Here is a 14,803-nt window from a genome sequence, read left to right on the forward strand (position 1 = left end):
CTCTCTCCACTGGATCATTCACCTCAGCATACAAACATTGTTTTCTCCATTTCCAGAAAACCAGTCTCCTGGTCCCAAGCCGTCTCTATTTACCACTTCTCTTCATATTAAATTTCGTGAAAGAGTTGTCAGTTTCCAGCATCTAACCTCTATTCCTCCCAAAGACACTGTTCACCATCTGAATAAAATGGCCCATATTTTATTTGTTTGTTGTTTCTTCCTACATATATTCTAAGGTAAATTCTGTAAAGACAGGGCTTTTGTTTGGTTGATCTTTGTTTGTTTGTTTGTTTGTTTGTATTTGTTGCAGTATCTCTGTCACCTAAAAAGAGCCTGGAATACACCAGGGCACCAACAAACATTTGTTGATGAAAGTGATAATTGAATGAAGAAGCAAATTCTCATTTAAGTAAGAAATATATGTTTTAAAGATGTACACTAGAATGAAATCCAGTGTCTTATTTGAGTTGAGACAGTTACCAATCTTTTATATTTTCTTAAAATTTTGAGCTACTGTAACCATGTAAACAAGGCCCTACAATAGAAGCAGTTTAATGTCATATGCTCAAAAAAGTTTAAAGAAAAGTGAATTATTATGAGATTTACAATGAAGAAAGAATAACTTAAGAAGCAGAAAGAATATCCTTGGATTCTTATGTGACGCAATTAACTTATAATTGAAAAAAGAAACAGCTCATCTTAACACAAATTACTCAAAGAAAAGGAAGATCCTAAATCATATTAACAAATTTTAAAATTCATTATTGTATGAATCACTTTCTTATCACTGGGACAAAATATCTGATACCTGCAACTTAAAAAAGAACAGGTTTAATCTTGGCTCACGATTTCAGTAGATTCAGTCCAGGATCAGCTGGCTCCAAAGCTGAGGTAGATGGCATGGAAGAAGAAAGCTGTTCACCATATGGTAACACGGAAGGAGGGAGCGGGAGGGAAAGTGAGAGGGAGAGAAGAACTAGGGACAAGAATATACCTTTCTATCCCTCCAACCAGGTCCCACCTTCAGACCTGAGATTTTGAGAGGACATTTTAGATCTAAACCATAACAAGTATGTTATTTTTCATCAGTTCATTATTTCACCAAGATTTATCTTCTAGTCATCAACAAATAAACTGAAATTCCCATAAAACATTCAAGTTGTTCAAAGGTAATACCAATTATAACATGCATTATGAGACACACTGTGACTCTGAAACCAAAAGAATGACTAATAGACTTTAGTTATGGTAATATAATGCAGAACCTCTTATATGTAATAGCAATATGAAGACATAATCAAAGAAAAATAAAGTCACTAATATTTTACATTTACAATTGTTTCTTGTATACACTCCAGCTTTATCTTTAATAAATGCCTAACTTTTTAAACTTAAATTTAAAATCGTTATTAATTTACAATTCCACAGTCAACAGCATTTTACCTGTTCATAGGCCCCAATCTTAAGTGCTGTTTCTGGTGCAATTTTAAAAACATTTATGCCATTTCCTTGCCAAAGAGAAAGAATTCCTCCTTCTTTTATCATCTGCTCAAACACACTACTCAGTCTCATTTTGCTTGTCTTTAAACTGTGAACCTAGAAATGAAATAGGAAGCTTATTTTTAAATTTATTTTGTTGATAATATGACATCAGTATTGCTATTCTTAACGAAATAATTATATGTATAAATTTATAATTCTCAAGCCTGATTTAACTTTCCTTTAGAAACATAAAAGGTTGATATATTAATTTTTTCTTGTCCTCAAATGCATATTTTAATTACAGTACACCCAAGTATCTATGATTTTCCATTCTATGCTTTCCATGGTCCATATGTATGAAATGGAAAGTTACAGAAATCAATTGCATGCTTTTCTGACAGTATGATAGTCTCACAACTTCCAGTTCCACTTTCTCCTCCAGTTATGAACTACCCCTCTTGTGCACTGTATACATTATATATACACCACCTACTCATTAATCATTTAGTAGCCATTTCAGTTATCAAATATTCTATTGTAATATCACAACATTTATGTTCAAATAATTCTTAGTTTATAATGACCTCGAAATGTAACAATAGTGATGTTAGCAATTTGATTATGTCAGAGACCCATAAAGAGCTTCTTTTAAGTGAAAATGTGAAGGTTGCAAAACATTATTTGCAGTATATTGTTATAATCATCCAAATTTTCTGGTAAGAAACAAGTAGGCAGACTTTTTGGAGATGGGGAAGGAGATTCAGTGAGAGAGGAGGTAAAGAGGGTAAATGGATCAAAAATGATGAAGATATGTTATATACAAAATCAGTTAACACAAAATGGACATCACATGTATCGCAATATAGTATTAGTATATAGTATTAAAGAGAAAAAGGAATGAAAGAAAATATATCAAATTTCTAACAGTGGATAATTTTGCATATTGTCTCAGTTAATCTTTATTGTAAACTTGATGGATTAAGAGACCTCTGGGATGTGAATGGCAACATCACACTCCCCAGTGGATTAACTCACTTCAAAGTTAATATTTGAATGCACTATTCATAAGTGGGGTCCAGTTACAGGTAGATCACTGGGGGTGTGATTTTTGGAGAATACATTCCTTGCTGTCACTCTTCCCCTGTGTTCTGCTTCCCACCCATCTAAAGTGTCTGTGAATCAGGCAGCCACGCACTGAACCCTCTGAAATCATGAGAAAAATCTAAATTGAAAATGTCAAGCATTTTTTCTCAGCAATAGGAAAGTTGACCAATGTATGTGTCACAGTATGATGAGGTTGAATTGTGTTCCTCAAAATTCATTTGCTGAATCCTATTCCTCAGAACATGACCTATTTGGACATAAGGTCTTTACAGATGCAATCAAGTTTTACTAAGGTCACTACAGACCCTAATCTAATCTAACTGACATCTTTATAAAAAAAAATTGGACATACAGACATAGCATACAAAGAAGGAAGATAATGAGAAGAGATATAAAGGATGGCCAACCACAAGACAAGGAGAGAGACCTGGAGAAACTTTCCCTTGTAGCCCTCAGAAGGAACCAAACCTGCTAACATGTTGATCCCAACAACTATGAGCAGTACATTTCTGTCGGTTAACATAGTTTGTGGTACTTTGTTACAGAATCATTAACCAAGGAATTGATGTAGATTACATACCATATTAACGTCTGCTTTATGCTTTTTGTGCTTTTCCACCTCATAAATGCATTATTTTATGATAGGAAATGTTATGTTTAAAAAGTTAGAATTAAAACATTAGTAAAGTACCATCCTGTCCATAATATAAAAGTAATGGGAAGAAAAAGGCAAAATAGGCATTCTCTGCAAGAACAAATCTAGAAAGCATTTTAGCTGCATATCTGTGTATCTGCACATCCCCACACAATAGTCTTTAAAATAATTATATCATTAAAATTCTAGGAATTTTTTCTAAATTAATACTCCTAAATATGAAAGGTTATTAATGATAGCTTTGTTTATCATCTAATTATAAATAATAGTTTTAAGAAGGATCTTTAAACATATTTAATGTCTAAAATTTTCAAAATGTTAAAAAAAATATATGCATATGAAACATTACATAGTAATCAAAAATTATATTTAAAGAACATTAAATAACTTGAAAACAATTTTCACTTGAAAACATTTTTGTTATACCATTAATCACAAAAATAATGTGAATTATTTTAAAACTAATCACTATTTTAAAGAACATTTAAAAAGAATAAAAAGTAATGCACTAAAATTTTAATAATGTCTAGTTTCAGTGGGGAAAAGAGAGAGAAATTTTCTTTCTATCTTTACTTTCCAGATTTTTCTTAGTAGGTTCATTTATTTTAAAAATAAAATTTTGAAACTCAACTAAAGAAACTTTAGTGTTTTTTTGATAAAACACCAACAGTGCTCTTCACCCATCTTATTTCTCTACAAAAAAATTATAGCCTCCAGTTTTTTAATTCCACCAGCTAAATATTTCATAAAATTTTATTCCTCTTTTTTCTTATTTGTGTTATTGCTGTTTGTTTGTTTGTTTGTTTGTTTTGCAATGAAGGAGATCCAATCCGGAATTTCATAATGGAGAAGAGGCCAAACACTGCCACTGAGATACACCCCAAGCCAAATCTATACCCCCGGTAAACACAACTCTGGCAATGATGATTCTCGCCTTATAGACTCAGTTGGCAGTGGCAAGTAGCTTCCAAACAACATAAACCTGACAGTTGGAATTTAAATCCAGGATTCTCTAAATGTAAATCTCTGCTATTACATATTAAACTATCTCTAACCACACAATGCATATGCCTACCTTTCTTTAATTCACAGTATTCCTTTTCAGTAGTGTGCAGTTCATGCAGTAATACATCCATAAGTAAAGAGGACATATTCCAACAAACTCATTTTACTCAATGAAAGCCAAGAGAGCCAATCCAGAAGGGCATGAAAAGGTGAGTTCATTCCCCGACTCTTTTTCCCTCCTCCTTTCCTCCTTTGCTTCCTTTCCCACTCATAATTCTTTTTCTCTCTTTTTTATCTATCATCTCTTATTTTCCCCCTTTCTTCTCTATTTTCCTTTTCTTTTTTTAAATATCCCATCCTCTTCCTACTCTTCTCTATTCAGATCTCTTATTTCTTTCTGTTTTTTCATTATTTCTGTACTTGTCTATTTTCCCCATACTTTTTACTCTCCCTAGTCCAACGATCCATTTTCATCTCTTCAAAAAATTTATATTCTTGTGTTGTAGCTCTACAATGCCCATACATAATTTTCCATTTTGCATAGAACAATAACTGAGGTAGCAATTATTATTTTCAAAAAGACTATCATCATCATGTTACCATGAGCTATTTATATCTCAAAAAGGTTTTAGAGCATAATAAATATATTTTACAGGTAGAAATCACACCAGATACTGTCAAAATCCAAAAGATCATAATTTCTATGAAAAATCATATTCCAAGAAATTGGAAAATCTTGAAGAAATCGAAATATTCATAGACTCATACAAATTACCAAAACAAGCCAAGAAGACATAAAAATTATGAAAAATTCAATAAAAGCAATGAAACTGAGGCAGTAATTTTTAAAAATGCATGAACAGCCCATGGACTGATGGATTCACTAGTGAATTCTAGAAAACCATTAAGGACATTAAATCACTGTAAGACTCAAACCCTTCAACAAAAATGAAAGGAAAGGATTGCTTCCAAACTCATTTCTGGAAACCAGCATCACTCTAATCCCAAAATTAGACAAAGACCTAACCAAAAAAATAAAACTACAGGTCAGACTCCTTAATGAACATGCATGCAAAACTCCTCAATTAGATATTGGTGAATAGAATGCAACATATCATCAAAAGGATCATACATCATTACTAAGTAATTTCCATACCAGGTTGTGAGGATGGTTACATACGAAAATCAATAAATGTAATATACCACATAAATAGAAACAAGGACAAAAATCACAAGCTTGCTGCCAGGGATAAGATCAGCAGCACAGCACCTGCCTGGCAAGCATATGGCTGTGAGTTTAATTCCCAGCACCAAAAAAGAAAAAAAATCACAAGCTTACATCATTAGATGCAGAAAAAGCTGTTGACAAAACCCAGGACTCCTTCATGATAAAAAACTCTGAAGGAAATAGGTAGAGAAGGACCTTACCTCAACCTGATAAAAGGCATTTAAGACAAACCAACAGCCAAAATCATATTAAATGGAAAAAAACTGAAAGCTTTCCTCCAAAGTCGGTAACAAGACAAGGATGTCCATGTCTATCATCACTTCTATTCAGCATCATAGAACTTGAAACATTTCCCAGAGCAATCAGGCAAGAAAAAAAAAGAAAATGGTTATATATAGAAAGAGAAGAAGTTAAATTATCATTACTTGTAATGACATGAAAATCTACACAGAAGACCCAGAGAATTTGATTTTTTTAAAAAAATCTGTTAGAATGTTAATCAATTTCAGCAATGTAGCAGGATATAAAATCAACACACAAAAATCACATGTAAATCACCCATAGCAGTCATACATACATAAACTCATTGAGAAAAAGATTAGGAAAACAGCATAATTCACACTAACATCAAGAAAAATTAAATACCTAGGAATTAACCTAACCAAAAACTAAAAGATCTCTGCAAGGAAAACTACAATACTGTGGAAAAGGAGATCAAAGAGGGCATCAGAAAATGTAAAGAGGTTCTCTGCTTTCATAGGCAGAACCAATATTGTTTTAATGGCCATATTCCCAAAACTGATATACAGATTCAGTGCAATCCCAATCAAAATACCAACAGCATTCCTCACAGAACTAGAGAAAACAATCCTAAAATTCATATGAAACCAGGAGAGAGTTAGAATAGCAAAAAAACAAAGCAGGATGCATCACAATACCTAACTTAAAGTTATACTACCAAGTAACAGTGATAAAAATGGCCTGGTATTGACACAAAAATAGAACACACATGGAACAACAGAATCAAATAGAGGATACAGAACTTCCCCAGACACATCCAGTATTTTGATCTTCGACAGAAGGGTCAAAAACATGTGTTGGAGGAAAAACAGCCTATTCAACAAATGGTGATGGGAAAATTTGTCTATCTGTATGCAGAAGATTAAAGCTGGACTTACATCTTTCACTATGCACTACAGTCGAAACAGATCAAAGATTTAAACATTAAAGCAGAAACAATGAACCTATTTGAAGGTAAAACACTTGAATTCATAGTGTAGACAAGCACTTTCTGAACAGAACTCTAGTTGCACAAGAAATAACAACAATTAACAAGTGGGATTATGTCAAATTTAAAAACTTCTGTATAGTAAACGAAATAATCAGTAAAGAGATAACCTAAAGAATGGGAAAAATTTTGCCAGCTATTTCTCAGGCTTAAGACTAACACCTAGAATACACAAAGAACTCAAAAAATTAAGCCATCCAAAATAAAACACCCAACCAAAAATGGGCAAGTGAAATGCATAGACACTCCTCAAAAGAAGTACAAATGGCCAACAAGCATATTAAAAAATTCAACATCTCTATCCATTAGAGAAATGCAAATTAAAACAACACTAACATTTGTATCAGAAAAAATGGCAGTCATGAAGAAATTGAGTAATAACAAATGCTGTTATGGCCATGGCAAACAAGGAAACCTTCTACATCAATGGTTAAACAAACAAAAAAGAGCCCTCCGACATTATTGGTGGGAATATAAACTACTACAACCATAATGGAAATCAGTATGGAGATTTTTCTAAGAACTAAAATTGGAAATTCCATTTGATCCAATTATTCCCTAAGTATCTTCCAAAAAGAGTTAAAGACATCATGTTGCAATGATTAATACACGCATGCTAATTGTTTATAGTACCACAATTCATAATAGTTAAATCCTGGAAACACTCAGTATGTCCAACAATAGATCAATACATTTTTAAAATGTGGTACCTATACATGATGGAATATTACTTGGCTATAAAAAAGACACATTTAAGATATTTATAGGAAAAGGAATATACCTGGAAAATATAATGTTAAGTGAAGTAAACCAGGCATACAAGCTTATGTGTGATATCTCCATACAAGTAAGCCAAAATACAAATAAAGGTAAACTTAAAGGACTGATACACAGAAACAGGGAGATACATTTGCCAATGAGATGGAGTCCAGGAAGTAGAGGGTCAGAGGAGTGAGAAAATGGAAAAGTAAATAAGATTTAAGGTATGTCAAGTACATGTACCAAACAGCCACACTGAATGTACACATTATATGTCGTAAATATGAACTAAAAATAATGATAATAATAATGAAAATGGGAAAAGAGGATTTAGAGACAGAGAAAGGTGAGTGGGGAGGAGAACAGGAAAATATTCAAGATATGCCAGTGACATGCACCTACCACCTAAGACAAATGTAAACTCTATATGCTACAAACATGTACTAATAAAATTTTAAAATGAGAAATACTGTTGGGAGCCGCGGCCGAGCCCAGTCGCCTTACTTGGCGGACGTGAGGCCTGTAGGAAAGAGCAAAGCCTGAGCTAGATTACCCCTCCCATCGAGTGTGCTAAGATGGCGCTTATCTCCTGCTTCCTGCTTGGTAAACAACCCGCCCTGTAAGATCTCCTGCTTCCTGCTTGGTAAACAACCCGCCCTGTAAGATCTCCTGCTTCACAACCCGCCCTGTAAGATAGTCTGCCTAGCAACAACTGATGTTAGCCAATCAGCCCGCATCGCGCGCTTTGAACTGATTGGCCACTGTAACCCTATAAAAGTGAGTGCCTCTCCCGCCACGAAAGAAGAAGCAGAAGAAGCAGAAGAAGCAGAAGAAGCACAGAAGGAGCCGCGGAGAGCGGACCGGTAGAGGCTTCGGGACAGACTGTAGGGAGAAGCACGCAAGGAGCCGCGGGGAGCGGACCAACAGAGGCTTCGGCCGGGAGGATTCCCGGGGCAGGCTGTACGGAGAAGGAAAATAAAAGAAAAGGTTGTCCACTGCCAGACTTTGTTGTGTGTCCTTCCTGCCGGCCGGGAGTGACACCGACAAAATACGACTTTCATCTTTGCATTTCTAGCACTTAACATATGACAGACACACAACAAAAACATCTCTCTTTTATGTCTTGGTCCATTCACATCTTTCTCATCTCCTGATAAATCTCTGTTTCTGTGTTGCATGGTACTATATGTCTCTTTCCTTTACACCTCATTTTAAAATTTTCTGACAGGTACAGTTGCTAAAGACACAAAGCTTTCTATTTTGATATTTAGAAGAGGATTTTCAACTATTTCTCTAACAACTGACTGAATGTAATCACCCAATTGGTGAAAGACAGGTTACATATGGAATAAAATCCAGTGAGTGATTGGTCATTCATCTCATTATCAGAAGCCACTGAAAGTGTATATCCTATTTATAAATAAACGGACACAACTTGAGACCATACTCACAAGCAAAATAAATCAAACTCACAAGTATAAATACCATATAGCCTCCCTAGTGTAAGAAATGGTAAGAATATATAAAAGTATATGGTAATCATGATTTCCCATTACATTGCTTTGAAGCCTTATAATGTTTTCATTCATTAGTTGGAATGGTTTTATTCTGTTTGGTTTGATTTTATTATGTGTGATGGTATAAACAGCTATTTTGAAGAAAACAAGACATTATGATAACCATTGCTGATTTAATATCATCTTGCTTTGAAGTCCTACCATGCTTTTGTTCTTCTATTTCCATTGGTTCTATCATATTGCACCTTATTGGATTTCATTACGTGTGATAGTATAACAAATTTTTATGGAAAAGGAGATAATATAGTAGCCATTGTTTGTTTTCTGTTATTTGGTTCTGAATGCCCTGTAACAATTTCATTCTCTTGAATGGTTTTATACTATTTTGTTATGTTTGATACTACTGTACCTGAAGGTATACTCCACTATTTCAAAGAACGGGACAATATGGTAGCTATTGTTAATATCCGGTTGTCTTGTGGTGAAATATTGTGTTCTGTTCTGTTACATTGTTCTGTTCTGATCTGCTTTGTTCTGTCCTCTTTTGTCTTAATCTCCTTAAAACAAAAAAAAATTTAAAAAAAGAAGTACACATCCTACATCTAACCCACTGAATTAAAGGTCTTTATTTCCATTGCATTAATCAGGACAGCATTTTATAATTAAATGAAGAATAATAGCCAGAGAAAAAATATTTACTATCCTCCCATAGTACCATTTACTGATGCTCCCATAGTACCATCTGGATACATAAAGCACTACTATCATATTTTATTATTACTCACCTAATTATCCATTTTTCCTGATAAGTTAATAAAGTCTCTAACAGTAAAAACTATGTCTAATGTAAGTTGTAGTCCCAAATGACAAAGAACCTAGCAGATAAGTCCCAAATAAATATATGTAAAGTAAATAAGTGAAGACTTTTTCCAACGAAAGGAACTCTTCTAACAGCCTTTATTTTCCAAAAATGATATATTTATATAAATTTCATTTCTAAGATGACATTTTTTTGGTCTGTCTTCCTGAAACACACTTTCACTATGCAGTTCAGGCTGGCCTTGAACTCACTTTATAGCTCAGGTTGGCCCTGAACTCATGGCAATCCTCCTGTCTCGGCCGCCCTAGTGCTGGAACTACAGGTGCGTGCCACCACACCCAGTGGCAAAATTTTTGAATGATGTAGAAGTGCAAATAAATTTCTTAGTTACTGGGCCTGGGGATATAGCTCAGTGACACAGCCTGCCTAACAAGGACAAAGTCGTGAGTTACATTCCTGGTACCAAACAAAAAAATTATATAGCTATTAATTATGTAATATAGCTTTCCCACAATTCACATTGCATAATAAGTATGCATAATCCATTATCAAAATCCATCAGTATTACCAGAGCCAATAAAATATCCAGATATATTAATTTAATTACAAATTTAATTCAGTTTATTATTGATTATTCCCCTGAAAAGCATTCAGAAAATACTAAATTTTAATTATGATTCTTAACAGATTAAGCCACACATTATTTAATAACTATTGTTGCGAACACATAACTCACTGAAATAGAGATAAATAACTTATAATAATATATTATAATTCTTAGAATATTTTGAGTTACTAGAGATTGAATCCAGGGCATTCACAGTGAGATATATCCCCAACCTGTATCTTGCTAACTTGCTCAATTTCCCAGTCTGGGCTCAAACTTAAAATCCGCCTGCCTCAGCCTTTCAGAATACTGGCAAGAAATATTGTTAATATTTTAAAAGTAGAGTAGAACCAAACTATTACATTAGTGTAAGATGTTAGAAATAATCAACAAATAGTCTGTCTTACCACTTTGTTCATGAATTTAGTCATAAAAAATATGAATAAACTATAAGTGATTCTACAAAAAAAAGTGGTTCTACTATTATTTCAAGTAAAAATTGATTTGAGTACCATGGGAGCATTTTTAAGAAAATTAAGAAATACTTGCCAGGTGTGGTGGCACATGCCTGTAAGCCCAGCACTCAGGAGGCGGATGCAGCAGGATCACTGAGAGTTCAAGACCAACCTGGGCTACAAAGGGAGCTCAAGACCAGCCTGAACGCACAGCAAGATCCTGTCTTAAAAAGATGAAAAAAGAAAGAAAGAAAGAAAGAAAGAAAGAAAGAAAGAAAGAAAGAGAGAGAGATTTTAGTATAAAGATAAGATTTTCCAAAAGTAAATTTTAATGAGAGTTAATATGAAATTTACCAAAACATTTAAACTATGTCTTTTGGAGGACTCTTCACATCACTATAACTCTTACAGTCAGGTAAAGCAAGCGGATTACCTGCATTATAATTTTCAAGCGGTCCAAAGGTGCAGTGCATGTCCGTGTGACTCCACTAGATATTCCTGCTGCCACCAAACGCTTCCACCAATCTCCAGATTGCTTTTCTCTTTCAGTAAATTCATCTGGAATAGCTATACTCTCTCCGATATCAATTATCTGATAAATGCAAAAATAAGTAAGACAATAAAAAGTGTAAATACTTCATAAAGTAAAACAATAACTTTGTAGACCAAAAATAACTTCACATGAACCAAATACTCCAAAGGTTTTTTTTCATATCACCAATTACTGAAGATTAACAATTTGCTTGTCACTGCACTAGGCCAAATGATTCTGAATAGCACAATCACATCAGACTTAATGCAAATTCATTTTCATTAAATCAGAGTTATTAACTTAAAGTTCTTAAACCATTTGGATAACCTCTTCCATAAAAAAAGGTGACCCCTGAGAGCAGGGATCATGTCCGACCACTCTTCACAGTGTCTGGCACACACTAACTGATGAATAAATTTTTCATGGTTTATTTCAAATTCTCTCAGATTTCATCATACACTTAAACTTAAGTCATAAAATTCCTTATTATTTATATTGACTTTTTCCTTTAAATACCAGTTTCCTTTTCAGGATTTTGCATTGTAATCAGTTTTGCATTCACTTTATTTCTTTTATCTTATATGATTTTGCTAAGATTACTTTTTTCTAAGAGTTAAAGCTATATGTTTTGTCTTGTTTTTTGTCGGTACCAGGGATTGAACTCACGACCACACTCTTTTTTTTTTTTTTTTTTTTTTTTTGTCTTTTTCTTTTTATCGGTACCAGGAATCGAACTCACGACTGCCTGCTTCCAAGGCAGGCACTTATGCCGCTGAGCTAAATCCCCAGCCCCAAAGCTATATGTTTCAATAAAGACTTCCAAGTTCTCACTTGGACTTCCTTTATTTGCTGATCATAGTAGACAAAGTCATCTTTCTTAGTTTTCCCCCTTTCATTTATTCATTCAATTATTCATTCAACAATGACATAAATAATTCTTCTTGTGAGTACATTCCCAATACAGAAACTTTGAACTTGATTTTCTCTTTACCTAGAATAATTCTCCTTGACTGTTTCTACTATTTCCTAATATATTGTGTGGTCTTAATTGACTAGTTTAATTTTATTACTTGATTTTTACAAAGTAACCTCAACAAAGGATACAACCTGGTCTTCTTTGTACACTGTTGTCAACCTAGTGCTACCGTCCATGAAGAAAAGGAGGGGGGAAAGGGAGCACAATAAATATTGCAGAATAAATAAGTTAATATACCAGGCCCTGAGCTATGAATTAGTGATCTAATAGTACAGAAGTTACTTTCTGCCCTCTAGAAATTTCCAGAGAGATAGGAAAAGAGGCAAACAGTGTAACACAGAATAATAATAACTTTATACAATAAGAAGGGCAGCAACTAACAGTAGGAAGACAAAAGAAATACAACTAAGGGAATGTGGGTTTTATTTTTGGTGGGGAAGAGATAGTTACTTGCTCTAGTTAAAGTAACATAGGAACAGAAAAGTCTCAATCTGAACCCAGGCATCTTAATGTCAAGGACTACCTTCTCATCTATCACATTACAGTATCTCCTTATACAGAGAGGGATTAACCAGGCCATGCTCCTGACAAAATAAGTGGTGCGCTCAAATATACTATATACTCTAAAAACTACAAGATTGTATGTAAACATAAAAGGAAGGCAAAGAAACGTGTAAGGTCTAAGAATAACGTCACGGTTCCTGGTTTAGGCAAGTAGGAAAGATAGTGGCACCAGTCAGAAAAAGGAAAAGGTTTGATAGGATTACATCCAGAAGATGAGAAGTATGAAACAAAAGAGGCCTTTATTCTGAGAACATGGAGGGAGAGAACCGACACCCCCAGAGCGCTGGAGTCCGGCTTTCTCTCTGGCGGACACGTGGCGTGGGGGTATGTAAGTAGCCACCATTTGGGGCAGAACCTAAAGGGGCATCAGGGATGCACAGGTAGCACATTGGTCCTAGGTTTGGCGCCATAGGTAAGTTCCCGGGGGCGGGAAGATGGCGTCACAGGTAAATTCCTAGGGCGGGGAAGGTAGGAGCTCTTTGGTTCCGCCTTTAAGGCTTCACCGGCTACAGTGTCCTGTCTGGGCCAAAACCCTTTCAAGGTTTAGGGGCAATAATGATGAGTGGTTTCTATACGCTATTTGTGGTGCCTTAAGTGATACCCAGTAAATACTAGCATGTGAAAAAAGAACATATGGTCTAGCAATGTAAAATTTGAAGCCATCAGTTAGCTTATTTTTAATAATTCAACCTGGGAAAGTATGGGGACTTGTATTTTAAAGGTGTGTAGAGTGAGAGCAAAAACAAAACAAGACAAAACAGCTGTAAAGAGAACACAGAAGAAAACTAATACATGAGCCAGACCAAGGAAGAGGATCCTCAGAGGAAACAGAAAAGTAATGGAAAGAAGCAAAATGCAGTGTCAAGAAAGGCACATGAGCCAGGCATTGTGATGCATGCCTGTAATCCAGCACTCTAGGAAGCTGAAGCAACAGGATTGCAAATTTGAGCCCAGTTTGAGTAATTTACCAATTTAGAAAGATCATACTCAAAAAGGTTTTTTAAAAAAAAATTTTTAAGGTGAAAGATACAATGTAGCTCAATACAAAGGTCCTGGGTTCAATACCCAGCACTGACGGGGTGTGGAGTCAGATGGGGAGAATATTGAAAAGGAGAAACTGTCATGATCTGGAAAATAACAACAGGGAACTGGACTTGGTGAAAGAGTTCCATAGGACAAGTTGAGAAGTGAATGAAAGCATAGCTGTAATGAGACCAAAGGTTAATGTAGCTAAAAAAGACATGTCATTGGACTGTGCTTTTTTAATAGTACTAACAATGTGAATCATTATGTTTAAATACAAGAAATAAAGAGGATAATAGAAAGAACAAGGCTGAAGAGGGAAGAACTCTGAAGAAGCAAACAAACAACAGAATACATGGAACTGCAACCCAAGAAAAGCAGCAGTTTAAAGATAAAGTGATCAACCATAACCTAAATAACTCAGAGATAAACTAACTACTAGATGTGGGATTCAGACTTACACATTCTGTTTCCAGAGTTTGTGATCTTTTTCTTCCTATATATCATCTATGGGAAGGAGGCAAAAAACTTAAGAGGGTGGATGAGAATAGTATGTTATGAACAAATTATTAACTTTACTGAAAACATTATTTTTCACTTTTCTAGGCTACTCCCACTATATCATAGTAATTTATTCTTAACATAAAGTAGGCCTCCTCAGTAGGCATCTATTCTAAGATCTAGGTTTCAATTTAAAAATGTGGTATTGGGTTTTACACAAAACATTAATACCTCTTACTGATTTCACAAAACATTATTAGAAGGGAATAGTGTAACTTTAACCTCTA

The 14,803-nt window shown here is 34.5% G+C and overlaps 1 protein-coding gene across 2 annotated transcripts in view; it reads right to left on the minus strand.

Moving 5' to 3' along the window:
• LOC100715555 (mitochondrial adenyl nucleotide antiporter SLC25A24-like) overlaps positions 1 to 14,803 on the minus strand; it is a 60,605-nt gene that overhangs the window by 20,592 nt on the left and 25,210 nt on the right. For both annotated transcript variants that reach the window (XM_063255256.1, XM_063255245.1), the window contains 2 exons: positions 11,354 to 11,512; positions 1,444 to 1,596 (listed from right to left, as the gene is read on the minus strand). In XM_063255256.1, the coding sequence (XP_063111326.1) occupies positions 1,444 to 1,596; positions 11,354 to 11,512 (312 nt within the window). The remainder of the gene's footprint in view (positions 1 to 1,443; positions 1,597 to 11,353; positions 11,513 to 14,803) is intronic.

The sequence above is a fragment of the Cavia porcellus genome, unplaced genomic scaffold (assembly GCF_034190915.1).
Source record: "Cavia porcellus strain 051 isolate PalLab524CR breed Dunkin Hartley unplaced genomic scaffold, mCavPor4.1 scaffold_1, whole genome shotgun sequence".
Taxonomy (NCBI): domain Eukaryota; kingdom Metazoa; phylum Chordata; class Mammalia; order Rodentia; family Caviidae; genus Cavia; species Cavia porcellus.